The sequence below is a fragment of the Pristiophorus japonicus genome, chromosome 6 (genome assembly GCF_044704955.1).
Source record: "Pristiophorus japonicus isolate sPriJap1 chromosome 6, sPriJap1.hap1, whole genome shotgun sequence".
NCBI lineage: Eukaryota > Metazoa > Chordata > Chondrichthyes > Pristiophoridae > Pristiophorus > Pristiophorus japonicus.
Window position 1 is genome coordinate 216335492 of NC_091982.1, and position 26366 is coordinate 216361857.

At 41.9% G+C, this 26366-nt stretch overlaps 1 protein-coding gene across 1 annotated transcript in view; it reads left to right on the plus strand.

Moving 5' to 3' along the window:
* Positions 1-26366, plus strand: part of farsb (phenylalanyl-tRNA synthetase subunit beta) — a 72533-nt gene that overhangs the window by 39422 nt on the left and 6745 nt on the right. Inside the window, exon 16 of the mRNA XM_070883598.1 lies at positions 8570-8722. Coding sequence (XP_070739699.1) covers positions 8570-8722 — 153 coding nt within the window. The remainder of the gene's footprint in view (positions 1-8569; positions 8723-26366) is intronic.

A 26366-nucleotide genomic window follows, 5' to 3' on the forward strand; every position in this document is an offset into this window, starting at 1 on the left:
TGAACCGTAAAGACCAGGAAGGTTCCAGACCCAATCATCAGTCTGTGCTGAGCTAGCTGACCTTGGCTATAGCCTTGGCATGGGCTCTATAATGACGTTCAGGAGCATGAACCCTGTCTGATATTTTTGTTTCTGCCCCCCTGCAATCCAGGGGCAATTGAGACCAATTGTGCCACTTTTACTGCTGCACCAACTGAAAAGGACTAAAAGTACAGATCAGGAATCAATTTCAGAACCATTCTGGTCTAACTACTCATAGGAAAATCTTGCTGACCTATTAGAAATACTTTAATAATAAAGTTTAATTTGTCCCTTCTTTAAATGGTGCATTGCCCCACTGGCAGCATTCACAGGCTGTTCAGTTGTAGGTGCTCACACACTTCCAGCAGGGGTCACTATGATCTTCAAGAAAAGGAACCATGGATGGTTTTCCCCTCCCTAACTCATGGGCATTAGGCTAATTGTAGTACTGCCTTGACTGAGATCAGCAAACCCAACACAGACTCTGAATCGAGCCTGGAACCTTCCTGGTCTGCACTGCTTAGCTACCCATTGAATAATTTTTTGAGCTATCTGGAAGCTCAACTCAAAATATTAATCACTTACTGTGATTTTTTTTTTAATCTACCAAAACACGACCATTTATAATATGTGAAAGGTTGTAACTTGTAGCAAATTGCTTGCAAGTTCACTGTACAGTTTATATTATAAAACTGAAATCCACCTGGATTTAAAAGAACAGAAGCACCTGTGCATACAGATGAATCATCTTTCAAACATCACAGAACTTTTTATACAAAAGTCACTCCGACTCCTTAAAAGTAATTGTAAAGAAATTAAGAAAAAATTTGTAGAAAGAGAATAATTCATTAAATAATCAGTTATATTTAATCATGGCATTGGCTTTTATTTAATGAAACATCAATTTAATGCGCTCGCAACCATCCACCTTGAGATCTTTTTATATCCATGCATCCAAGCTCAAACCTGCTCTGTAGATCTCTGGTATCATAACACTGTCACCTGTGTCCCAATTGGTAGCACTCTTGCCTCTGAGTCAGAAGGTTGTGGGGTCAAATCCCACTCCAGGGTCTTGAGCACATAAATCTAGGTTGACACTCCAGTGCAGTGCTGAAGGAGTGCTGCACTTCGGAGGCATCGTCTTTCGGATGAGACTTTAAACCGAGGCCCCGTCTGCTCTCTCATGATCCCATGGCACTATTTCAAAGAAGAGCAGGGGAGTTATCCCCAGTATCCTGACCAATATTTATCCCTCAAATCAACATAACAAAAACAAATTATCTGGTCATTATCACATTGTTGTTTGTGGGAGCTTGATGTATGCAAATTGGCTGCCACGTTTCTCACATTACAACAGTGACTACACCCCAAAAGTACTTCATTAGTGCTTTTGAGATGTTTGGTGGTCATAAAAGGCGCTATATAAATGCAAGTCTTTCTTTCTGATGATTTAATTTCCATTATTTTCTTAGATACAAACGTTGAACTTGATTTTTGCTCAGTTCTGCTGCTTGTGAGGGGGCTCTCCAATTAATTTACATTGCCCTATTACAGTAAAATTCATTGGGGGAGAGATAGACTGGGGAGAGAGACAGCCTGGGGGAGAAATAATGTGGTATGAAAAGTACAAGTTGCTGAGTTCTGAACCACTGGTGAATACCAATTAGTGCCTATGCTCACACATTTAGAAGGCTTCCTCTGTGAGTTACCGGAGGGGGGACTCGTGCACAGGGAACGACATACCAGCAAGGAGTCTACTGTTCCCGGAGGGGAGAAAATTGGCAGGATAAGGAGGGAAAAATTGGATTCCGCTTCTTACCAAAATTTACAGCTTTTTGCAAAAATATATATTTGTAGAACATTTTTGAATTGACAATCTCCTGTGACAAGGTATAATATTGAGTGCCTGTTGTATCGATAGATATACTTAATGCAACAGTTAGTGCTAAACAAGATAAACAGCTAGAATGTCTTAATAAGGAGCACTGAGCAAATGCCAAATTCAAAGCATGCCACATACAGCCTCATATCCTGCATATGTCAGAGGTCAAAAATGGAACGGCATACTTGTGTGGTAGAAATTCAGTTAGTCGTGCAGCCAAAGATCTGCTTAAAATCTTAAGCAAACATGATTTACCCATTATAAGCTGCAGAGAAATTCTTTCATGACATTGCAATAATATTTTTGTTTAATTACTTGAAACTACAAGGATATAACATAAGTATTTTATCTGATGTGTTGCATTCTTTTTATTGACAGTAACCAAGGATTCATTTTGTGCTCAACCATGGCTCTTTTGTATTAGCAAAAATAGTTTTATTCTTCACAAAAGCAGAATCAAATTATGTTCAACATGAAGTAATTTTTTTCTGGCTAATGCTTTTGATGGCTGGATTGTTTTTTCTTGGAAAAATTCATGGAAAACTTCTCTACTGTACAGATTAAGATACACTGGGGAAAATTCTACCACTTGTATTTCAAGTAATGGTTGGTGCAGAATATTTTCAGTAACATGAACGTATGGAATGAAAAAAGAGCATTAAGCCCATCCAGCTCCTGTTTCAGAACCTGACATGTTCTCATATTTACTACCCTAACACTATAACTGTACTCTATTGAATCATTAATTGATTTAGTTCCCTTTTGATGCTTAACTAAATTGATATTTTCTGCACTAAGTAGCAATCTATTTCTTATAGAAACATAGACATAGAAACATAGAAAATAGGTGCAGGAGTAGGCCATTCAGCCCTTCTAGCCTGCACCGCCATTCAATGAGTTCATGGCCGAACAGGCAACTTCAGTACCCGCTTCCTGCTTTCTCGCCATACCTCTTGATCCCCCTAGTAGTAAGGACTTCATCTAACTTCTTTTTGAATATATTTAGTGAATTGGCCTTAACAACTTTCTGTGGTAGAGAATTCCACAGGTTCACCACTCTCTGGGTGAAGAAGTTTCTCCTCATCTCGGTCCTAAATGGCTTACCCCTAATCCTTGGACTGTGACCCCTGGTTCTGGACTTCCCCAACATTGGGAACATTCTTCCTGCATCTAACCTGTCTTAACCCATCAGAATTTTAAACGTTTCTATGAGGTCCCCTCTCATTCTTCTGAACTCCAGTGAATACAAGCCCAGTTGATCCAGTCTTTCTTGATAGGTCAGTCCCGCCATCCCGGGAATCAGTCTGGTGAACCTTCGCTGCACTCCCTCAATAGCAAAAATGTCCTTCCTCAGGATAGGAGACCAAAACTGTACACAATACTCCAGGTGTGGCCTCACCAAGGCCCTGTACAACTGTAACAACACCTCCCTGCCCCTGTACTCAAATCCCCTCGCTATGAAGGCCAACATGCCATTTGCTTTCTTAACCGCCTGCTGTACCTGCATGCCAACCTTCAATGACTGATGTACCATGACACCCAGGTCTCGTTGCACCTCCCCTTTTCCTAATCTGTCACCATTCAGATAATAGTCTGTCTCTCTGTTTTTACCACCAAAGTGGATAACCTCACATTTATCCACATTATACTTCATCAGCCATGCATTTGCCCACTCACCTAACCTATCCAAGTCGCTCTGCAGCCTCAAAGCATCCTCCTCGCAGCTCACACTGCCACCCAACTTAGTGTCATCCGCAAATTTGGAGATACTACATTTAATCCCCTCGTCTAAATCATTAATGTACAGTGTAAACAGCTGGGGCCCCAGCACAGAACCATGCGGTACCCCATTAGTCACTGCCTGCTATTCTGAAAAGTCCCCATTTACTCCTACTCTTTGCTTCCTGTCTGACAACCAGTTCTCAATCCATGTCAGCACACTACCCCCAATCCCATGTGCTTTAACTTTGCACATTAATCTCTTGTGTGGGACCTTGTCGAAAGCCTTCTGAAAGTCCAAATATACCACATCAACTGGTTCTCCCTTGTCCACTCTACTGGAAACATCCTCAAAAAATTCAAGAAGATTTGTCAAGCATGATTTCTCTTTCACAAATCCATGCTGACTTGGACCTATCATGTCACCTCTTTCCAAATGCGTTGCTATGACATCCTTAATAATTGATTCCATCATTTTATCCACTACCGATGTCAGGCTGACCGGTCTATAATTCCCTGTTATCTCTCTCCCTCCTTTTTTAAAAAGTGGGGTTACATTGGCTATCCTCCACTCGATAGGAACTGATCCAGAGTCAATGGAATGTTGGAAAATGACTGTCAATGCATCCGCTATTTCCAAGGCCACCTCCTTAAGTACTCTGGGATGCAGTCCATCAGGCCCTGGGGATTTATCGGCCTTCAATCCCATCAATTTCCCCAACACAATTTCCCGACTAATAAGGATTTTCCTCAGTTCCTCCTCCTTACTAGACCCTCTGACCCCTTTTATATCCGGAAGGTTGTTTGTGTCCTCCTGAGTGAATACCGAACCAAAGTACTTGTTCAATTGGTCCACCATTTCTTTGTTCCCCGTTATGACTTCCCCTGATTCTGACTGCAGGGGACCTACGTTTGTCTTTACTAACCTTTTTCTCTTTACATATCTATAGAAACTTTTGCAATCCGTCTTAATGTTCCCTGCAAGCTTCTTCTCATACTCCATTTTCCCTGCCCTAATCAAACCCTTTGTCCTCCTCTGCTGAGTTCTAAATTTCTCCCAGTCCCCGGGTTCGCTGCTATTTCTGGCCAATTTGTATGCCACTTCCTTGGCTTTAATACTATCCCTGATTTCCCTTGATAGCCACGGTTGAGCCACCTTCCCTTTTTTATTTTTACGCCAGACAGGAATGTACAATTGTTGTAGTTCATCCATGCGGTCTCTAAATGTCTGCCATTGCCCATCCACAGTCAACCCCTTAAGTATCATTCGCCAATCTATCCTAGCCAATTCACGCCTCATACCTTCAAAGTTACCCTTCTTTAAGTTCTGGACCATGGTCTCTGAATTAACTGTTTCATTCTCCATCCTAATGCAGAATTCCACCATATCATGGTCACTCTTCCCCAAGGGGCCTCGCACAACGAGATTGCTAATTAATCCTCTCTCATTACACAACACCCAGTCTAAGATGGCCTCCCCCCGAGTTGGTTCCTCGATATATTGGTCTAGAAAACCATCCCTTATGCACTCCTCCACCTTATTGCTTCCAGTTTGGTTTGCCCAATCTATGTGCATATTAAAGTCATCCATTATAACTGCTGCACCCTTATGCATGCACCCCTAATTTCCTGTTTGATGCCCTCCCCAACATCACTACTACTTTTTGGAGGTCTGTACACAACTCCCACTAACGTTTTTTGCCCTTTGGTGTTCTGCAGCTCTACCCATATAGATTCCACATCATCCAAGCTAATGTCCTTCCTAACTATTGCATTAATCCCTTCCTTAACCAGCAATGCTACCCCACCTCCTTTTCCTTTTATTCTATTCTTCCTGAATGTTGAATACCCCTGGATGTTGAGTTCCCAGCCCTGAACATCCTGGAGCCACGTCTCTGTAATCCCAATCATATCATATTTGTTAACATCTATTTGCACAGTTAATTCATCCACCTTATTACGGATACTCCTTGCATTAAGACACAAAGTCTTCAGGCTTGTTTTTTTTAACACCCTTTGTCCTTTTAGAATTTTGCTCTACAGTGGCCCTTTTTGTTCTTTGCCTTGGGTTTCTCTGCCCTCCACTTTTCCTTATCTCCTTTCTGTCTTTTGCTTTTGTTTCCCTCTGTCTCCCTGCATTGGTTCCCATCCCCCTGCCATATTAGTTTAACTCCTCCCCAACAGCACTAGCAAACACTCCCCCGAGGACATTGGTTCCGGTCCTGCCCAGGTGCAGACCGTCCGGTTTGTACTGGTCCCACCTCCCCCAGAACCGGATCCAATGCCCCAGGAATTCCCTGCTGCACCACTGCTCAAGCCACGTATTCATCTGCGCTATCCTGCGATTCCTACTCTGACTAGCACGCGGCACTGGTAGCAATCCCGAGATTACTATTTTTGAGGTCCTACTTTTTAATTTAGCTCCTAGCTTCTTAAATTCGTTTCGTAGGACCTCATCCCTTTTTTTACCTATGTTGTTGGTACCAATGTGCACCACGACAACTGGCCGTTCTCCCTCCCTTTTTCGAATGTCCTGCACCCGCTCCGAGACATCCTTGACCCTTGCACCAGGGAGGCAACATACCATCCTGGAGTCTCGGTTGCGGCCGCAGAAACGCCTATCTATTTCCCTTACAATTGAATCCCCTATTACTATCGCTCTCCCACTCTTTTTCCTGCCCTCCTGTGCAACAGAGCCAGCCACGGTGCCATGAACTTGGCTGCTGCTGCCCTCCCCTGATGAGTCATCCCCCTCAACAGTACTCAAAGCAGTGTATCTGTTTTGCAGGGGGATGACCACAGGGGACCCCTGCACTACCTTCCTTGCACTGCTCTTCCTGCTGGTCTTCCATTCCCTATCTGGCTGTGGACCCTTTACCTGCGGTACGACCAACTCGCAACACGTGCTACTCACGTCATTCTCAGCATCGTGGATGCTCCAGAGTGAATCCACCCTCAGCTCCAACTCCACAACGCGGTCCGTCAGGAGCTGGAGGCGGATACACTTCCCGCACACATAGTCGTATGTCTCTAAGCATAAGAAATTATTCTCTAAATTTGGCTTATGGCTTTGCGAGCTTAATCAAGTCCACTTGTGCCTCCTCTAAGTCCCCATTCTTTGTGTATTAGCTTAGGGAGGGACTATTGACATATTATTGGACTGTGAGTATGGGAATCACAGCTGAGCCTAATCCTGTCCACACATGCACATTGTCCAGCAAAGGTCACTGGGATAGTGATCAAGTGCAGGAACCCTGGCTACTAAGTCACTAAGACAATTTCAAGGGTGCAGTCTTGTTCAGGATAAAAAATGAGCTTTGGCTGATTTACTGACCAGAATATAATTAATAAATCAGAATGGGTATAAATCTTCAAACAATTCATAGTCATGGACATGAAGTGAATGCTCGAGGAGAGGTGAGAATAACTGCCCTTGATACCAAGGTAGCATACCAAAGAGCCTTTGCAAAACTGAGGTCAGTGGGTGGTCAAGAAAAATCCCATCCAGTGGTTGGAGTCATAATTGACATAAAAGGAGATAGTCGTGATTGTTGGAAGCCAATTATCACAACCCCTGGAAATCGCAGGGGTTCCTAAGAGCAGCCTGCAGCAAGCTTGGGCTGACAAGTGGCAGGCAACATCTGTGTTACAAGTACTACGCAATAACTATCTCCAACCACCTCCCCAGATGATTCAATAGCACCACCATTGCTCTGCTATTGATATGGCTGGTCCAGTTAAGCTTGGTGACCTCCCCCCACTGCATCAATATCATCATTGGAATGAGGGGTTGGTCACCATTGATCAGAAGCTTGAACCAGCCATATCAACAGCCTGGCTACCAAAGCAAGGCAAAGTTTGGGTACTGAGCAACTAATGGCTCATCTCCTGACCTCTCAAAGCCTCTCCACCATCTACAAGGCTCAAGTCAGGAATGTGATGAAATACTCAACATTTGCCTGTCTGGGTGTGGCTACAACAATAATCAAAAAGCTCCATACTATCCAGAGCAGAGCTTTCTGCTTGATTGGTGCCACTTACACAGAACTCAGTCTCAACCCGCAACCACCACAAGCGCACTGCGGCTGCAGTATGTACAGTTTGCAGGATGCATCGCAGTAACTCACCGAGTTTACTTCGGCAACATCTTGCAACCTCGAGACCTCTATCACAAACAAGTAGCAAGATCACAAGAACGCCATAATCTCCAAGTTCCCTCTCCAAGTCACATACCATAATGGGCATATACTGCCACTGAGTCACCAAGTTCTGGAAATCTCTGCCTAATGCCATTGTGGGAGCACTATCATCACAAGGACTGCAATGATACAAGCAGAAGACCCAGCACCACCACCACAACTAGGATTGGGCAATAAATGTAGCCTTTTCAACGTCACATCTTGAGAACAGATTTTAAAAATGACATGAACCAAAGCTGACTTTGAATAGAGGGAATCTCTGCAGAGAAACTGCTGAAAAACAAAATCAGCAGAATGTAATCGATAGAGAAGATGGTGATCAATTTAGTGATTCAAGGTTATGCATAAACAATCGATTTTAGATAGGGGAGATCTGTGCGTTAACAGGTCATTGCTGGAGACATCTATTCCAGATTTACACTACCGTTTGGATCCCGGAAGTGGAGTCATTTATATTTGCGAGTGTCGTCTGCAGACTGCATTACTTCCTCATGGTAAAAGTGCCTTAGCTCCACAGCTCCAGAAAACAGTCGGCCTTGTCTATATATCCATTATAGCTTTTTCTAATTATCAACATCCAAATTGTTTAATTAAGTAGTTGACAGTTTTCTGAGTTCCAAGACGTTGTTTGGAAGTGCATTTACTCTAATCTTGTTGACAGTTGCCTTGTGTAAAATGTTTTTTTGTGAAGATAGATTGTATTGTTTTTTTAATTGAGATCCATGTTTTAAAATTTATTGGAATATAGATGTTGGTGCAAAGAACACCAGACTCCTCTGTGCTCTGTACTACAACAAGAATCCTGGCTTTGAGGTGATCCATGGCTTGCTGGACCGTGTAATGCAGCTTCTTGAACTGAAACCAGGAAAAGAGAATGGATACTACATACAGGCTGCAGAAGGTGAACGGTGTTCTTTTTCAGATTTTACTCTAGATATTCTACTTAGATTCAGCATCACGAGCCATCTCCCTTAGTGCTGCTCACATCCCTTGCAATCTGGAGTGTGCCATTACCATCCCAACATCTAAGCTGAAAGAATATTGAGATCCAGGAAATGAACAAAGAATCCTTGGCACTTTGCTAGCTGACTGGAATGCATATATAACAGTAGTAATATAAAGGATCAGTTCATCTGGTGGTTTCTGCGGGATGAATGATGGCCAACATGCTAGGAGAACTCCCATCTTTTCTTTGAGTAGTACCGTGGGATCTTTGACTTCCACTTCAACAGGTGACTGTGCCAAAATCCATTGACCTGGATTTTGCTGTCAGCTGCAAACTTACACTTGCCCACAGACATTTTATGGGATTTTGCACTGGAACTTTTGGTGATTAGAAATCCATTTCAGTGCAGCGCCCTCTATAGGGGATCTGGGACCTGTGTGAACAGGGAAAGCAATTGTGTATCTCCTTAACCAATCAGATTGAAGATTTCTTAATGAGCAGTGCAGTCTAAACCAGGAAGTGCACATTAGAATATTTAATTCAATGCCAAATCATGTATAGAAAACAAAATAAAGAAAGGGAGAGAAAGATGTGGTTAAGAGAACATAGGAGCTGGAGTAGGCCATTTAGCCCCTCAAGCCTGTTCTGCCTTTCAATGAAGTTATGGTTGATCTGTGACCTAACTCCATATACCTGCCGTTGCCCCATATCCCTTAATACCTTTGGTTAACAAAAATCCAACAATCTCAGATTTAAAATTAACAATTAACCTAGCATCAACTGCTGTTTGCGGAAGAGAGTTCTAAACTTCTACCACCCTTTGTGTGTAGAAGTGTTTTCTAACTTCACTCTTGAAAGGCCTGGCTCTAACTTTTATGCTGCGTCCCCTAGTCCTAGACTCCCCAACCAGTGGAAATAGTGTCTCTCTATCTACCCTATCAGTTCCCCTTAATATCTTGAAAACTTCAATCAAATCACTCCATAACCTTTTAAATTCCAGAGAATGCAACCCTAGTTCGTTTAATCCCTCCTCGTAATTTAACCCTTGGAGTCCAGAGAGAGATCAGAGACAGAAAGGAAAAAGTAAAAAAGAATTTTTTTTTTTCAAAAAAAAATCTTCAACAATAATTAAAATCTGAAGGAATGAGACTCCACACTTGTAAAAGTTCAGTTTAAGTGGCAGTCGGGTTGTTTGGCGGTAACCAAGATTTATCACGCTATCAAAAATCCACTTACACTTGAATGAACACGCCCTAACTTTTTCTGGCAAGTTTAGTAAGTAAGTGCAGTTTCGTGTGTTTCAATGGTGAGTTTCTGGCAAGATACCATATAGCGATGCTTTTGGAGGAGTAAGGGAACAAATACAACAACTTCCTGATTTCCATGTTTAACTGCATGTGTGTGGTCACCGGAAGTTGCTGTCCGATTTAATCTTTAACAACGGTGAACACTGATTGCCTCGCTGTTATTTTTACTGCAAAATTGAGGCCAAGGTCTCATCTGGAAGTCAACATCGCTGACAATGTTTTATTCCCTGAGTACTGTACTGAAGTGTCTGCCTAGATTATGTGCTCAAATCCTGGTTTGGGACTTGAACCTGCAATAATCTGATTCGGAGGCAGTAGTGCTGACACTTGCTTAAGCCTCTACCCTTTTTTCCATGTTGAATTGGGAATCTGACAACTTCATTTTTCAATATTCCTGCCATATTCCTATTAACAGATAGACATTATGGATGATATCCAGTGGGTATTTTGAGTCGCGCTGTAAAAGTTCTAATATATTCATCAATAGTATATTGTGTCAGTTAGACACTTTTGCATCATGGTTCCATAAAATATTACAATGGAATAAGGCAATTTAGAAAACTAGATTCAGACATCTTATAATCTGTGCAGAGTTTTCAAATGGCATCTTTCCATCTGATCTTAACCACATCCAATAACTTCCTATTGTATGCCAGTATAAATGGAAATCAATTCTTTCAATGGCAAATTAGGTTTGCTGTTAGGAGACTGAAAGAAGTGGGTCATAAGCAGACTGTAATCCCGAGGGATTTTCTTTCCACCACCAGAAAACTGTAGTGTAGTGTATTTATAATCCTGAAAGTACCTGAGATGTGCCCTGCCTAATGTTTTTAAAGTAATTTGGTGTTAACAAGTTTGCTTGTGGAATAGTGCATTAATTTCTACAGTGCTTGTATTGTAGCGGAATTTTTAGTCCTTGAGCAAATTATCAAAAATAATTTTTAAGTACCCCCCCTCTGGGAGTGCATACTGCACTTCTTTTAAAACACACACAAAATAAAGCTAGTGTTACATTTATGGAAACTTATTACAGAATCATAATATACCACTCGACGAATAGATGATTTCATGGGAAATAAAACACTTGTGATACAGGGTGACTGACTTTTGCCTATGCACCTGACTAGTTACATGCACTGATGGCATTTTGATGGTTTATTTTACTTTAAACATTACTTCCTGTCACACATCCCGTCTACAATACGTTGATTGAAATAATATAAATTTGTCAACAAATATTTCGGTTAGTGAGTTTTTAAAGCGTACAGTCCTACTGTTTAATTAAACCTAAACCACAAAATGGAGAAATGGCTGTAGTAGAGAATACTGTAGGACAACACACTGATGAGCAAGGAATATTGGGGGCAGCAGTGTCTGTTAAATGATATGTTGCTGTTTGTGAAATATGATCTGCTATGTGCGCCATTGTTATATTAATGCAGGAAAACATAAATTTCATGAAATAGACCAAAAAGAGCTCTCATATTTTCACAAAGTAGTCACATAACTAATTGAATAAAGCCAAACAAATTGTCTTGTGATCAAGACAGATGGTATAAATATGTTGTAATGCCGGAAAGAGGGAGCCAGAGCTGCAGCAGGCTGCCATTGTATTTGTTTGCCTATATAACAGCGACTGCGGATCAGAAGTTACTTGCTGTATGCAAAGCACTTTGAGATTTCGTGATGTCGCAAGTTGATTTGTTTGTTCTGGCTATTCTGAGTTGTTGAAAAAATTTACTAATCCAACTACAAAGTTATCTTCCAATATTTTTTTTTAAATCACAATTTTTCAAGCAGCACCCATTTTAAGAAAGTGAGCTTTAAGTGAAAATCTGGCTGTGCCGTGCTCTGTTATACAGATTTTCAGGCCAACACATTTACATCTACTAAGCGCTCAAATTTTCTTTCATTAGCCAGCAGATGTAAGGAATTAGATTACATTCCTTAAAACTCCCAATTGTGCTTAAAATAAGTGATCTTGTTTTCTAAAAATACAAAAACTTAGCTGGTACTTGCACCAACTACTTTGTGTAGGAAGAAAGAATGGGCAAAGTTGCATTTATGTAGCACTTTTCACATCCACTGTACATCTCAAAGCATTTTTACAACCAATGAGTTATTTTAGAGGTGCAGTCACTAGTTGTTAGGTAGGTAAACACGGCAGCCAATTTGTGCATATGAAGGTTTCACAGACAAGAATTTAATGAATGAATCCATTTTTCGGTGGTGTTGGTTGAGGAAGGAGTGTTAGCCAGGACATTGGGGAAAATTCCCTGCTAATTCTATATCTGTGTTCTCTATCTTTATGGAACTATAGTGGACAGACTACAGATCTGCAGACATAGAACCAATAAGAACATTGGGGTAGAATTTAAGCAGAGATATTACGATCTCCCATCGTAACTTCAGCAGAAACCCCGGAGAAATTATGTAACTGGCTATTTATGACATTTCTCTGGGGTTTCTGCCAATCTGATCCACATTTATAGGGCTAGGCACTGAAATGCATCACATTTTATTTTGTCTTGGAAGGACATTCCTAAATGCTTAAAATAGGTCTACATACTGTTGGAAGAATTGTCAGGTTACCTCTTTGGATGGTGATCGATCAACATCTGCTGAGTGACTCAGTAAATTATTTAACACTTTGGGGCATTTATTCACCAAAGTACTATTGTGAGCTTTTTTTGTTAAAATATTATAAATGAAGATAGGTTAGTTTATGACACTTAGATTCATAGATCCTTTCTGTAAGTATATAAATGTGTACCCATTTTAAAAATGTGCAGTATTCATTACTTAGAGTCAGCTATGAATGTGTACAGTTACCTCGGTATAAAGCCAAGGACATAAAGTCTGTGATAATTATATATGCCCTCCCATCAAACCTTTGCTTGGGAAGGAAGGGGAAGACAGAGGTTAAGCACGTTTTCTGTTAAGTGCTCCTCTGCCCGTCCTCTCCTGAAAGCTGGCTGCCTTCCAGTATCTTGCTCAAGTGCAAATCTTCCTTTGTAGGTCGGGATAGTGCATGGCAGCAGTGCATAACGTCACTGCTGGCCACTATCCTGCATCCATCCAATGTTGCACTTTCTCATTAGAGTTACTGGATAGCAATCAGGAGTCAGGATCCTAGCCAATTTTTGTTTTCTCTCCATACTCAGCCCAGGAGTCCTTAGGCTAATTGTTGCTGAGATCAGCTCATTCAGCACACAAGCCAGAGATCAAACCTAGGACCTGAATTGTAAGTATGGCTCAGTTCAGCACTGATCAGTGCATTTACCAACTGAGCTTTTGGGGTGTAGGCTGTTCTATAACTAATTACATATACATTCTTTTACATTTGTACATTGTACTAATTCACCTTTTGATGGAATGAGCAGGAGAACTATCTTATCTATTTAGAAGAATTTCAGACAATTTATTCGGTGTTTATATGTTACCAACCCATGGTGTAATTTTAATTTGCATTTACTGAGGATAATTACAACAGTGGCAAACCTTTTACATCTTGAAAATCATCATAATGTGGTTATATAATTCACAGGGCCACCAGAACTGATGCGAAGTTTGAACAAGACTAAAAGAAGTAAAGATTAAAAACCAAATAGATTAATTACTATTGCAGGATTAAGATTGTACTCCAGCAAAAGTGATCATGCTAGAACTTTATAAATCACTGGTTAGGCCTCAGCTGGAGTATTGTAGACAATTCTGGGCACCACACTTCAGGCAAGATGTAAATGCCTTAGAAAAGTACAGAAGAGGTGTGCCAGGGATGAGAGACTTCAGTTATGAGGAGAGGTTGCAAAAGTTAGGATTGTTATCCTCAGAACAGAGAAGATGACCCAATAGAGGTTTTCAAGATGAAGAGAGATTTTGATAGAGTAGATAGAGAAAAACTGTTCCCTCTGGCAATAACCAGAGGTCATAGATTCAAGATCATTGGTAAAAGATTTAGAGGAGAGATGAGGAGAATTTTTTTCACAGTTGTCAGGATCCGGAATGTTCTACCTGAAAAGGTGGTGGAAACTGATTCCATAAATAATTTTAAAAGGAAGTTGGACAGGTACTTGAGGATGAGGAACTTACAGGGTTACGGACATAAAGCGGGGATATGGGACTAAGCACAACTGCTCTTTCAAAGAACCAATACATCACGGCGGTCTGAATGGCCGCCTTCTGTGCTGTAAGTTTCTATGATTCTATGAACAGCTTTTACAAATGAGTGGCATAATAAAATGTCTCAACAGATTTTATACATCTATTTCCAATGCAAGGGAGAAATATAATTGTGCCTTAGTGGATTTTCCACCATAGTTAAAAATTTTACCATGAGAAATTGTGCGAATAGGTTTTGGTACAAATCACTCTCGATTGAGTAAAATCATTCATAGAATTGAATGCTCTCCTGAAGATGCTGCATCCTTTAATTAACCTTTTATATGTCTTAACTTGTTATGTCACATGTAGAGCAAGGTTTGCAACCTCTCCCTTTCTGCGCTTGTAAAATACAATTTTTCATAAGGCCACTGAGTTCTGACCTTCTGTAGCCTTTTGTGAAACACCTGTGCATGGATGTAGATAACTGGAAATAGGGGTGAAATTGTTGAGTGCCATTTGCCTTTCTGGAGATTGTGTGTGAAAAATGATCCTCGCTCAGGCTACTCTAAATGGAGCAGAGATGCTGTAGGTGGCCGTTCAGAGTAATACGTATCATCAGGAGATTTAGTGATCCTGTTAAAGCTTGGATACGGAACAGCAGCATTAGCAAACAGGCGTAGCAAAGCAGACAGTGCATCAGTCAGACGTCTGGTCTAGTTACCATCTCCTGGGACCAGGGAGGAGGTTAGTCCATTATATGTAGAGTGGAGAGGTGTAATAGTATTATAATATAATTAGCATTCACTGCACAAAAGCACTGAGATTTTCCTTTAGAGTATAGAATTTGCTCTTATAATCTTGGTTATTAGTACCACAGGGTGTTATTAAATGATTACAAGTGATTAACTGGATTGTCTCAGGTTATTTTGGCCAGAACGAGGCAGTTGTAAGGAAAATCATTCCTTCATATTTCGTGACTTGCTTATGGAAACTAATGCCTTTTAGGAAAAGAGTTACAGAGTATGAAGCTGTTCCAAGAATATATTGTACCCAAATGTACAACAGCTTATTTTTCTTCAGTGTGTGCTTCCTCTTTGCAAATACAGAATCTGGTATTTGAACGGTTTGCTTTGTGCATTTTGTCAAAGTTGAATTTCAGTTAACTTTGTATCATTTGGTGTGTCTCTAGAAGAGCATGGATTGTACAGGAGGAAATCCGAGCTCGGATTGTAGCCTTGGTTGACGTTCCCATTCGTGATTTAAGTTGAACAGAAAGTCTAAACTGTTTGTCTTCGTGGGCCTGTTATCTGTATATCATGATGCCTCGTGGGCCACCTGTAACCACTCACAATACAAATCACAAAACTCTTGGAATACTTTAGTTTAGAACATAAAACTTTCGATGTTAGAAAATGTATTTAAGGAAACTCTACGGGCTCAATTTTCCCGGGTCATTTGCGCCGTTTTTTTGGTGTGCGCCATTTTTTCTGGTGTAATTATTTAATTCGAAGTTTCCCCCTGGAATCTGCGCCGGTGTAACTGCTTCAGTTAGGATTTTTCTACGTTAGGTTTTTTTGATGTACTCGCATGTCAGCGCCAATTTTCAGCATTTGTCGCAGTTTGCCCCCAAATTTTTTGTCCTTGGTCGGCGTATCTGGGCACTCCTGAAAAATCTTCTGGTGAGTTAACAGAAAGCAGCGCATATTGAAAAATTGAGCTGAAAGATGCCATTGTTTTTCATCGAAGTTCTTGGAGGGAGTCTCTCACACTTGAAATATCCATAATAAAGTTCAACTTTTTTTACCTTTCAACAGAGTACATGGAAGTTTCTTGGATTTCTGAAGTTTTCAGAAATCCATTCTTTTTTACTCACTTGCCACCACCGAACGTCTTCAAGCAGGGCTGGAGGGGGGTCGTAGCGTCGACCATCAGAATCGACCCTGCGCCCGGACACGAACTTGGGGCTCGGCTAGAAAACAAGTCCGGGGGATGGGGGGATAGGTGGCAATTGGAAGGCTGCTGCACTGAGCCCGGGGAGGGAGGTGGTGATCGGAAGGCTGCTGCGCTTAGGCACAAGACTGCAATGAGTTTGGGGGAAGAAGGGGAGAAGTCACAAGACTGCAATGAGTTGGGGGGAGGGAGAAGTCACAAGACCTGGGTGTGGTCCATTCACACAGACCTTGGGGAGACAGAACAAAGAAGCTTGTCCTGCCATTTTGAGCTTCTTGCAAAGGTAAAATTGAATTATGGGGGCAATACTGACAATGCCATACCTTGTGCAAACCTTCTACATGATGGTGCTATAATTGATTCAATGTCATCGCATGAGGAACATCAGAGCCCGTAGGGTGCTGGGCAGGAGGCCTTGCCCACGTCGGGTATATCGAGACAGGCGTTCGTACCTGCATCTGAGTGATGCAGACTGTGTCAGAATTTCCGCAAAGAAGCTCTAACTGAGATCTGTGAGTGGGTGAAAGCAGACTTGCAACCTAGAAGCGTCAGGAGAACTGCTTTATCAGTTGAAGTGAAGGTTACAGCTGCATTTTCATTCTATGCCTCCGGATTGTTTCATGCTACAACTGTTAATGAAACAAATGATGGAAATTACTCTTGTTTACTTCAAAAGTTATGTTAATAATGGAACAAATAATAAAAATAGTTCAGATTTAATGTAAAATATATTTTATTTAAAAGTTTAACAAATAGGTCTTTGTAGTTAACTTTAATAAAATAATTCTTCTAGCAAACTTTAAAGTTTTCAGTTATGATCACTTGCAAACCCTAAGATCACTTACAAACTATAAGATCACTTAAAAACTTTAATATCACTTACTAACTTTTAAACTTGTAAATTTACATAACTTACAAAAATCTTTTAATTTGAGAACAACAGTTACAACAGTAACAATAATAATAATAACAACAGCAGCAGCAAAGAAAGGCTGCACCCATCTCTTCTCCACCTTATTCTAAGACCGCTCGCCACTCTTGTTCTTGGTGACTCCACCACCTCTGCCCGCAGGCGGTGGCACAGTGTTTCTGGAGTTGGTACCAAGCTTATTCTTTCTAAGATCTCGGGTAGTGTGCGCCTGTTGGGGAGGGGTGGGTGCGCAGCAGGCGGCAATGTGGAGGGTCCAGGCGTCAATGTGGAGGGCCCGGCTTGGGGCTCTTCAGAGGCAGATGTGGAGATTGGAGTGGGAGTGGCAGTTGATTCTGTCAATGGGCGCGGGGTCTGGGCGTGTTCCATTATTGCAGCAGCTAACTCCGACATGCTGTCCCTCTCAACGACCTGCAACATTCCCTTCCTCATGTTGAGCAAAACTGTCTCAACTACCTGTGATATTCCCTCCCTCATGTTCAGTGATAGTGTTTGCACCATCTCTGACATTCCCTCCCTGATGTTCACTGACAGCGCATCAGCTACCTGTGACATTCTCTCCCTCATGGTCACTGACATGGTTTCAGCTGACTGAGATATTCCCTCACTCATAGTCCCGGACATCGTTCCCATTTCTCGTGAGATTGCTGTTACTTCTCCCGACAGTCCCGCTACCTCATCACCCATTTGATGGTGTCCAGGAGTGATCGTATAAGGTCAATGCTCTCCCCACTCATTGCCATCATCTGAACCACATCTGTTAGATCCTGCACCTCAGGAGAGCGTGGTTGAGCTCTCCCTCCGCCCCTTCCCACGGGTGTGGCTCGCACCTCACCACTGGGACCCACAGCCTCGAAAGGTGGGGTCCTGGGTGTGCCTCGCTGCACCCCACCACTGGGACCCACTGCCTCGGATGTTAGTAGGACATTCCATGGTTTCCTAACATTCAAACCGCTAGTCACGGAAGGGGCTGGCACCTCAATGGGCGTCACCTGCACCTCCACCAAAGTCAGTAAAACAGTGGGGGTTTCATCCATCTCCAACCCCTTCCCCTCACCCCCGGGCTCTTGGAAGATGTTCTCCTCTTCAAGCTCGTCCTCGACTGAATAATCTTCTGCATCATCAGGGTCGGCCTCAAGTGCTGCAAAATATACCAGAACACAGACAAATAGTTAGCAGCAGAGGAGGGGGCACGGTGGGTGGCATGAATAGGTTCACATAGCACAGGCAGCAGGCTGATTTGAAGGACAACGATGAATGATAGCACATTGCATTAACTGAAGCGTAGCTGATGGAGTCATCCCCATGAACCGAAGCATGGCTAACCCACGCAGTACTTAACATTTAGCAAAGCCAGACTGGAATTTGCAGGACTTAACCTCTCCCTCGAGTGTGGGCCCAGCTTGTGCAGTGGTGGTTGCTTTTCTCTAGACAGGACCCATTAAAGCAGCGACCCTCTCTTCCAAGGGTGTCAGTGGCTGCAGATTTGCCGGGCCTCCTGCTGTTCGAGTTCTTTCCCTTTTATTATGTGCCACCTTCTTCTACAAAGATGAAAATGCAACTTTTTAGAGAGGGTGTCTTTCTGCTGTGTGCGACATATACAGCTGGTCACATTTACAATTGCAATTCCATTGACTAAATTAAAATATTACTTACACTAACTACTTGACCAAGGTCCTGCCAGCTCTTTTTACACTGGCCTCCAGATCTCGTGGTGGTCACCACTGCGCAGTAATCTTCTGCAACTTGGTTCCAGTGTGTCTTCATTTCTTTGGGTGGAACTTTTATGTGACCTCTGCTGGTATCCAGCTCCTGCCATCCGGTCTCATCACAGTAACTATTGCCTCCACTTCAGCCTATAAGAAATTTTTGGTCCTTGCACCGCGTTGCATCTTGTATTGCTGCAGATCCGATTTTTCCAATGCTTTCACACAGCACTCCTTCTCACACAACTGGCTCTTTAAAAATGGCTGATTTCCAACCCGGAGCTGTACTGCGCATGCGCGTTCATTGAAATAACGTCAATAACATTTTTTTTGTCGTGCATGCACAGAAGATGTGGCGTCGTTTTTCAGCGCAGACAGCAGACTCCACCCCCCTGAGGTGACTGGACAAGCTGCGCCAAATTTGAATTATACATTGGGGAAACTTTGGCAAAATATTTCTGGTGCATTTCTGGCCTAGAAAAACTGGTGTAACTCTGGCAATATGCCAGAAAAAGGGCTTGGGCAACATTGAGCCTGCAATGAGCATTTATTTTATTTAATGCATTTTGTCTTTTCTCATCAGCTTGCTCGAAGAACTTCTCAGTATTAATTTGCCTCTTTTTGCGTATAAGATTTGTTGTTCCATATTCTCCTATCATTACTCAATTAATATAAATTAACAGAAATATTTATGTTTTCATAATGTTGCACTCTTTCAAGGTAATTTCTAAGCTTTTCATACCCTAAAACCGATATAATAATTTAGGAATTATCCCCTTGTGAGACAGCTGCAAGCCTTTTCAAATCACTTGGCTTGTGAATCCCAAGTAGGAAAAGCAATGGTACAGGTTTCTCAAAAATGAGTGCAAATAGAAAATATGTAAGTGGGACATTGTGATCCTGATGGCTTGTGGCCATATATGTTATAGACTGTGGCCCATAGTTTTGACACCCCTGATCTAAAGGATGCTCTTACTGGTTTCAAATGTGTCATGATTCAAAGGAGGGAAAACTGCCTTTGGAGGTACTACTCAATCCTTCCTTTTATTGTGGACATGAAGAAGCATTATTGAATATATTTGCGGAGTCATCTTAGTCCAAAGATTTGTGTGCATTATATTTTATATTACAGATAGAGTATTATAACACAGTTAATGCATAAAGGGATTCATATGGCTGCAGAATCTGAGAACAAAACATTAAAAGTTTTTCAAAAGCCTCTGAACCCCAAGATGAGCTGTTGGCTTTCAACACATTCCTACACATTTTGGAAATGTATACTTAACTACTTGATGTTTCTCTTTAAAACATTGGTAACTTAGTTGTCAATTATTCAAAATAGTGATACAACTCAAAGGTTGTTGCAAGACTGGCATGCTTCATAGCTTTGGATAACTGAAAAAAAATCTCAAGCAGTTTATTGACATCATCTGAACCTTGAGTGTGTTGCAGCTATAAGCATACACGGTAACATTGGCCTGGAATTCCCGGCCTCCCCGGGTCCATACGGAGTGTGCACAGACCCGGGAAGGCATCACAAAAGCCGGTTTTCAGCGCACAATGCGCATGCGCTGAAAACCGGCTTTTCCGATCTGTCAAACTGGAGCTTGTCAGATCCAACGCATCTCGGGAGTGAGGACATTTGCAAGGGCAAGATTGCGGTATTTACCATATCTTGCCCAGCAAATGTCCTCAAAACTCTTGCGCCTGATAAAAGCAGGTGCATAGCCTACTTTTACAGACGCAAGAGTTTTTTTTAAACATAGAAAAACATAATTAAATTAAATTGAAAAAAAAACACATTTTATTGTTTAAAAACCCTGCCCACTAAGGTCAGTTTGTTTTTAATCCTAATTATAAAACTTTTTTTAAAAATCGGAAAAATATATTTTTTTCTAAGACATTTATTAATTTTAATTTCAATTCATTTTAATTATGTGAGGTGTGTTTTTTATTTTTTATTGTGTTTAGTGTATTTGTTTTTATTTTCTCATTAATAACAATGAGAACTCTCAGATACGGAGTTCTCATTGCTATTAATGAGAAAGCTGTGGAATACTGTACCTGATTGGTTGAACAGTCACACGTGGCTGCACCTTCTGCGTTGGAACCTGGAGGACAGGAGAGCGCTGCTCACTGTGGGAAGAGAAGGCCTCCCCAATGGAATCCCACGCTCCTCCCGGACCACCAGGTAAATTCGTAAAAATTCTTTTGGACGAACGCCTACGACTGGAATTTCAGGGCCGATTTTTAAAAATTTACATTTCTGTAAGTAGACACTTGGGCATGGAGTTTTCACTAGGGCGCAATTTGCCCCAAATCAGCCAATCCCACACAAAAGGTTGAGGATTTTCAAGCGCAAATTACGTCCAACACAAATCGAGTCTCCACGATCTTTTGTGCTAGTTTAAAAACATCGTGCTAGAAGCCGACCCCACCCACAAAACTGGCCACGCCTCCAGATCAAATTAATCGCCATTGCGGGTTTCCGCTAATTGCACCCATTTGCGGGCCTTCGAGAAGGCTCTTAAAATTGAGCTTTTTTTAAGCGCAAGGAAACCACTATGCACGTTTTAAAAGCTTTAAAGTATTTATTTTTAATTTACTAAGAAAGTGACTATTGTATACCAACGTGACTAGCAAATGGTTCGGTATAGTTTTTCAAAGTCATCTTCAGTTATTTAAAATCAGGTTACACACAGATGCTGGACTAGACACTGACTAAAAGTACATATTTTTTGTGATTAAACCTATTTTCAATTGTATTAATGAAACTGCACAAGATACCACTCTTAAATATATCGCAAATATTTTTTACGGCAAACATTTTTTTTTAAATTACATTCTAGAACGTTGCCTGATTGTGCTGTTTCATGGATGATTTTATGTTTGGCGATATGCAAATAAGTATTGAGCGGAAATTTGAGCAAAAAATTCATTTTGCAGAAGTAGTGAAATTTTGAGCAGAGATTACGACCAAAGCGGAAACTCTTGGCCTTGGTGATTTACATTCAGAATTTTTTTTACCTCTGGATTCTTTCCCAGCACAGTTCCACATCATACAACAGCAAGAGGGAGTATAATGGAGTAATTGATGGGTAAAGATGGCTTTTCCTGGAAATAATATATCCTACTTTACAAAGATAAAACGCATTGTATGTAATTGGTTTTTATTTTTGGATGTGGGATCAAACTAAATATTGGATTAACTTTAACTAAATCTGTGAGACTTGATAATATTTTGTGACAAAATCACCAATACATAGTGGCCACACTTACATTGATTATCTTAGATTGAAGATGCTTGTATCTTATATATTCTATCGAATCGTAGCCAGAAAATCACCTGTAATGGCTTCTCTTCCCGCTACTGCATTGTTATCTCAAGTGTCCCCCAAGGATCTATCCTTAAGCTCCTCCTATTTCTCATCTACATGCTGCCCCTTGGTGACATCATCCGAACACACACAGTCAGTTTCCATATGTATGCTGATGACACCCAGCTCTACCAGGTATAGAGTACAAAAGAGTTGAAATTATGATGAACCTGAAATTATGATGGACACTGATTCGGCCTCTACTGGAGTATTGTGCCCAATTCTGGCTACCGCACTTTAGGAAGGATGTGAAGGTCTTATAGAGGGTGTGGAAAAGATTTATGAGAATGAATCTAGAGATGAGGGACTTCAGTTACATGGATAGATTGGCGAAGCTTAGAGCAGAGAAGATTGAGAGGAGATTTGACAGAGGTGTTCAAAATCATGAGGGGTCTGAACAGAGTAGATAGAGAGAAACTGTTCCCATTGGCAGAAGGGTCAAGAACCGGAGGACACAGATTTAAGGTGATTGGCAAAAGAACCAAAGGCGACATAAGAAAAAAAAAATTTACACAGCAAGTGGTTAGGATCTGGAATGCACTGCCTGAAAGGGTGGTGGAGGCAGACTCAATCGCAGCTTTCAAAAGGGACTTGGATAATTGCCTGAAAGAAAAACAATTGCAGGTCTGCGGGGGAGTGGGACTAGCTGAGATGCTCTTACAGAGAGCCGGTATAGATTCGATGGGCTGAATAGCTTTCTTCCATGCTGTAACCATTCTATGATTTTACTTCACCATTTCTCTCCACTGTCTCTAAATTATCAGACTGCTTGTTCGATATCAGTGCTGGATGATCAGAAATTTCTTAAAAAAACAAAATATTGCGAAGATCAAATCTTCGGTCCCACCACAGACTCCCATCCCTCTCCCTAGCATCTGTCTGAGGCTGAACTAGACTGTTCGCAACCTTGGTGTCATGTTTGACCCCGAAATGAGATTCAGACCACATCCGCACCATAACTAAGACCACCTATTTCAACCTCCGTAACATCGCCCGACTCCGACTCCGCCCCTGCCTCAGCTCATCATCTGCTGAAGCCCTCATCCATGCCTTTGTTACCTCTAGACTTGACTGTTCCAATGCACACCTGGCTGGCCTCCCGTGTTCTACCGTGAAAACATGAGGTTATCCAAAACTCGGCTGCCTGTGTCCGAACTCACATCCAGTGCCATCACCCATTGTGCTCCTGACTTACATTGGCTCCCAGTTAAGCAACGCCTCCATTTTAAAATTCTCATCCTTGTTTTCAAATCCCTCTATTGCCTCGCCCCTCCCTATCTCTGTAATCTCCTCCAGCCCATAAGCTCCTGAGATATCTGCCCTCCTCTAATTCTGCTCTCTTGAGTATCCTTGATTTTAATTGCTCAATCATTGATGACCGTGCCTTCAGCTGCCTAGGACTGAAGGTCCGGAATTCCCTTCCTAAATCTCCTTGCCTCTCTCCCTCTCTTTCCTCCTCTAAGACGCTTCTTAAAACCTACCTCTTTGACCAAACTTTTAGTTGCCTGCTCTATTCTCCTTATGTGGCTTGATGTTACTGTCGTCCAGCTGGTTGGGACTGCATTTGCCTTGTTCCATTCTTATCTATCTAATCGTAGCCAGAGAATCAATTGCAACGGCTTCTTTTCCCTCCTCCGCATCTTACCTTTGGTGTCCCCCAAGGATCTATCCTTGGCCCCCTCCTATTTCTCATCTCCATGGTGCCCCTTGGCAACATCATCTGGAAACGGTGTCACTTTCCACATGTACGCTGATGACACCCAGCTCTAGCTCACTACCACTTCCCTCGACCCATCCACGGTCTCTAAATTGTCAGACTGCTTGTCCGATGAGCAGAAATTTTCTCCAAATGAATATTGGGAATACTGAAGCCATTATTTTCGGTCCCTGTCACCAACTCCGTTCCCTAGACACTGACTCCATCCCTATCCCCAACTCCTGTCTGAGGCTGCACCAGATTATTTGCAACCTTGGTGTGATATTTGATCCTGAAATTAGCTTTCTACCACATATCCACAGCATAACTAAGACCGCCTATTTCCACCCCCGTAACATTGCCCCTCTCCGTCCTTGCCTCAGCTCATCATCTGCTGAAGCCCTCAACCATGCCTTTGTTACCTCTAGACTTGACTATTCCAAAGCTCTCCTGGCTGGCCTCCCACATTCTATCCTGCGTAAACTAGAGGTGATCCAAAACTCGGCTGCCTGTGTCCTAACTCGCACCAAGTCCCGTTCACCCATCACCCTTGTGCTCGCTGACCTACATTGACTTCTGGTTAAGCAACGCCTCGATTTCAAAATTCTTATCCTTATTTTCAAATCCCTCCATGGCCTCGTCCCTCCTTATCTCTGTAATCTCCTCCAGCCCCACAACGCCCCCCGCCCCTGCCCCCCGCGATGTCTGCACTCCTCTAATTCTGCCCTCCTGAGCATTCCTGATTGTAATCGTTCAACCATTGGTGGCCGTGCCTTCTGTTGCCGAGGCCACAAGCTCTGGAACTCCCTGCCTAAACCTCTCTACTTCTTTCCTCCTTCAAGACACTCCTTAAAACATACTTCTTTGACCAAGCTTTTGGTCATCTGCGCTAATTTCTACTTTTGCGGCTCGGTGTCATTTTTAGTACATAATACTCCTGTGGAGTGGATTGGGATGTTTCACCAAGTTAAAGGTGCTATATAAATACAAGTTGTTGTTGTTGATGTCAAATTTAGTTTTAAAACACTCTGGCACTCATGCGCCTTGGGACGTTTTATTACATTAAAGGTGCTATACAAATACAAGTAGTTGTTATGTTTCTATATCTTTTCAAAATACTAGATTGATGGGTTGTCCATTGAGGAGAGATTGAGAAGAATGGGCTTATACTCTCTGGTGTTTAGAAGAATGAGAGGTGATCTAATTGAAACATACAAGATTCTGAGAGAGCTTGATCGGATAAATTCTGAGAGAGCTTGACAGGGTAGATGCTGAGATGCTGTTTACCCTGGTTGGAGAGTCCAGAACTAGAGGGCATAGTCTGATAAGTGGTCGGCAATTTACAACTGAGGTGAGACATTTCTTCACTCAGAGTCTTGTGAATCTTTAGAATTCTCTACCCTAGAGGGCTGTAGATGCTAAGTTGTTGAGTATATTCAAGGCTGAGATAGAGATTTTTGGACTCGAGAGGAATCGAGGGATATGGGAATTGGGTGGAAAAGTGGAGTTGAGGTGCAAGATCTGCCATGATCTTATTGAACAGTGGAGCAGGCTCCTGGAAATGCAGGACGCTTGATCTTTGCCACAGCAATTTCTCATGGCAAAATTGTACCAAGGAGCCGCTCAGAGCAATGGAATCGAAATTTGCAAATCCTAATATACTTTGATGTATTGATAAATAATGACTTAACTATCTTCATTCTAATCCTTTTCTTTCCTTCCCCCTTTCTAATCCCAACAAAAAATTATGAAAACCAGCTTGCTGTAGTCTGATTGAATCCACATACACATAGAATATGCACAAACACTTTTTACAAAATATTTTGGATAATTCGACACAGATAATTCGATAGAATTTTTATAATTCGACACAGCATAGCCAACTCTGAATAAATGCATTTCTAAGGGTAGAAGGATAAGATTCATTATACCAATCCACTTTCCATTCACTCCAAGTATATAGACAATACATATATGTCCCATTATTCTAGTGTGATAACACACAAATGAATATAATCTGTTTATACCATCTGTTAAAAAAATGAATCTAGTAAATTAGATAATTAGAGGTTTTAAACAGTCTTTAATGGTGCAGTGTATTCTTTTGTGGTTAATTTCTAGTGCTGCTGTAGGCAGTGTGAGTGTTACTGATGACGGGGGGGGCAGTGCTGTGAGGCGGGGTCAGGTTGGTGGAGGACCTTTGTCTTACGGATGTTTAGTGTAAGGCCCATGCTTTCGTATGCCTCGGTGAAGATGTTGACTATGGCTTGGAGTTCGGCCTCTGAATGTACGCAGACGCAAGCGTCGTCCGCGTACTGTAGTTCGATGACAGGATGGGATGACCTTGGATTTAGCCTGGAGGTGACGAAGGTTGAACAGGTTCCCATTGGTTCTATAGTTTAGTTCCACTCCAGTGGGAAACTTGAGATGGAGCATTGCTCCGCAAGATCCTGCAAATCCACTGGGAGGATAGACGAACCAAGGTCAGTGTTCTTGATCAGGCCAACATCGCCAGCATCGAAGCACTGACC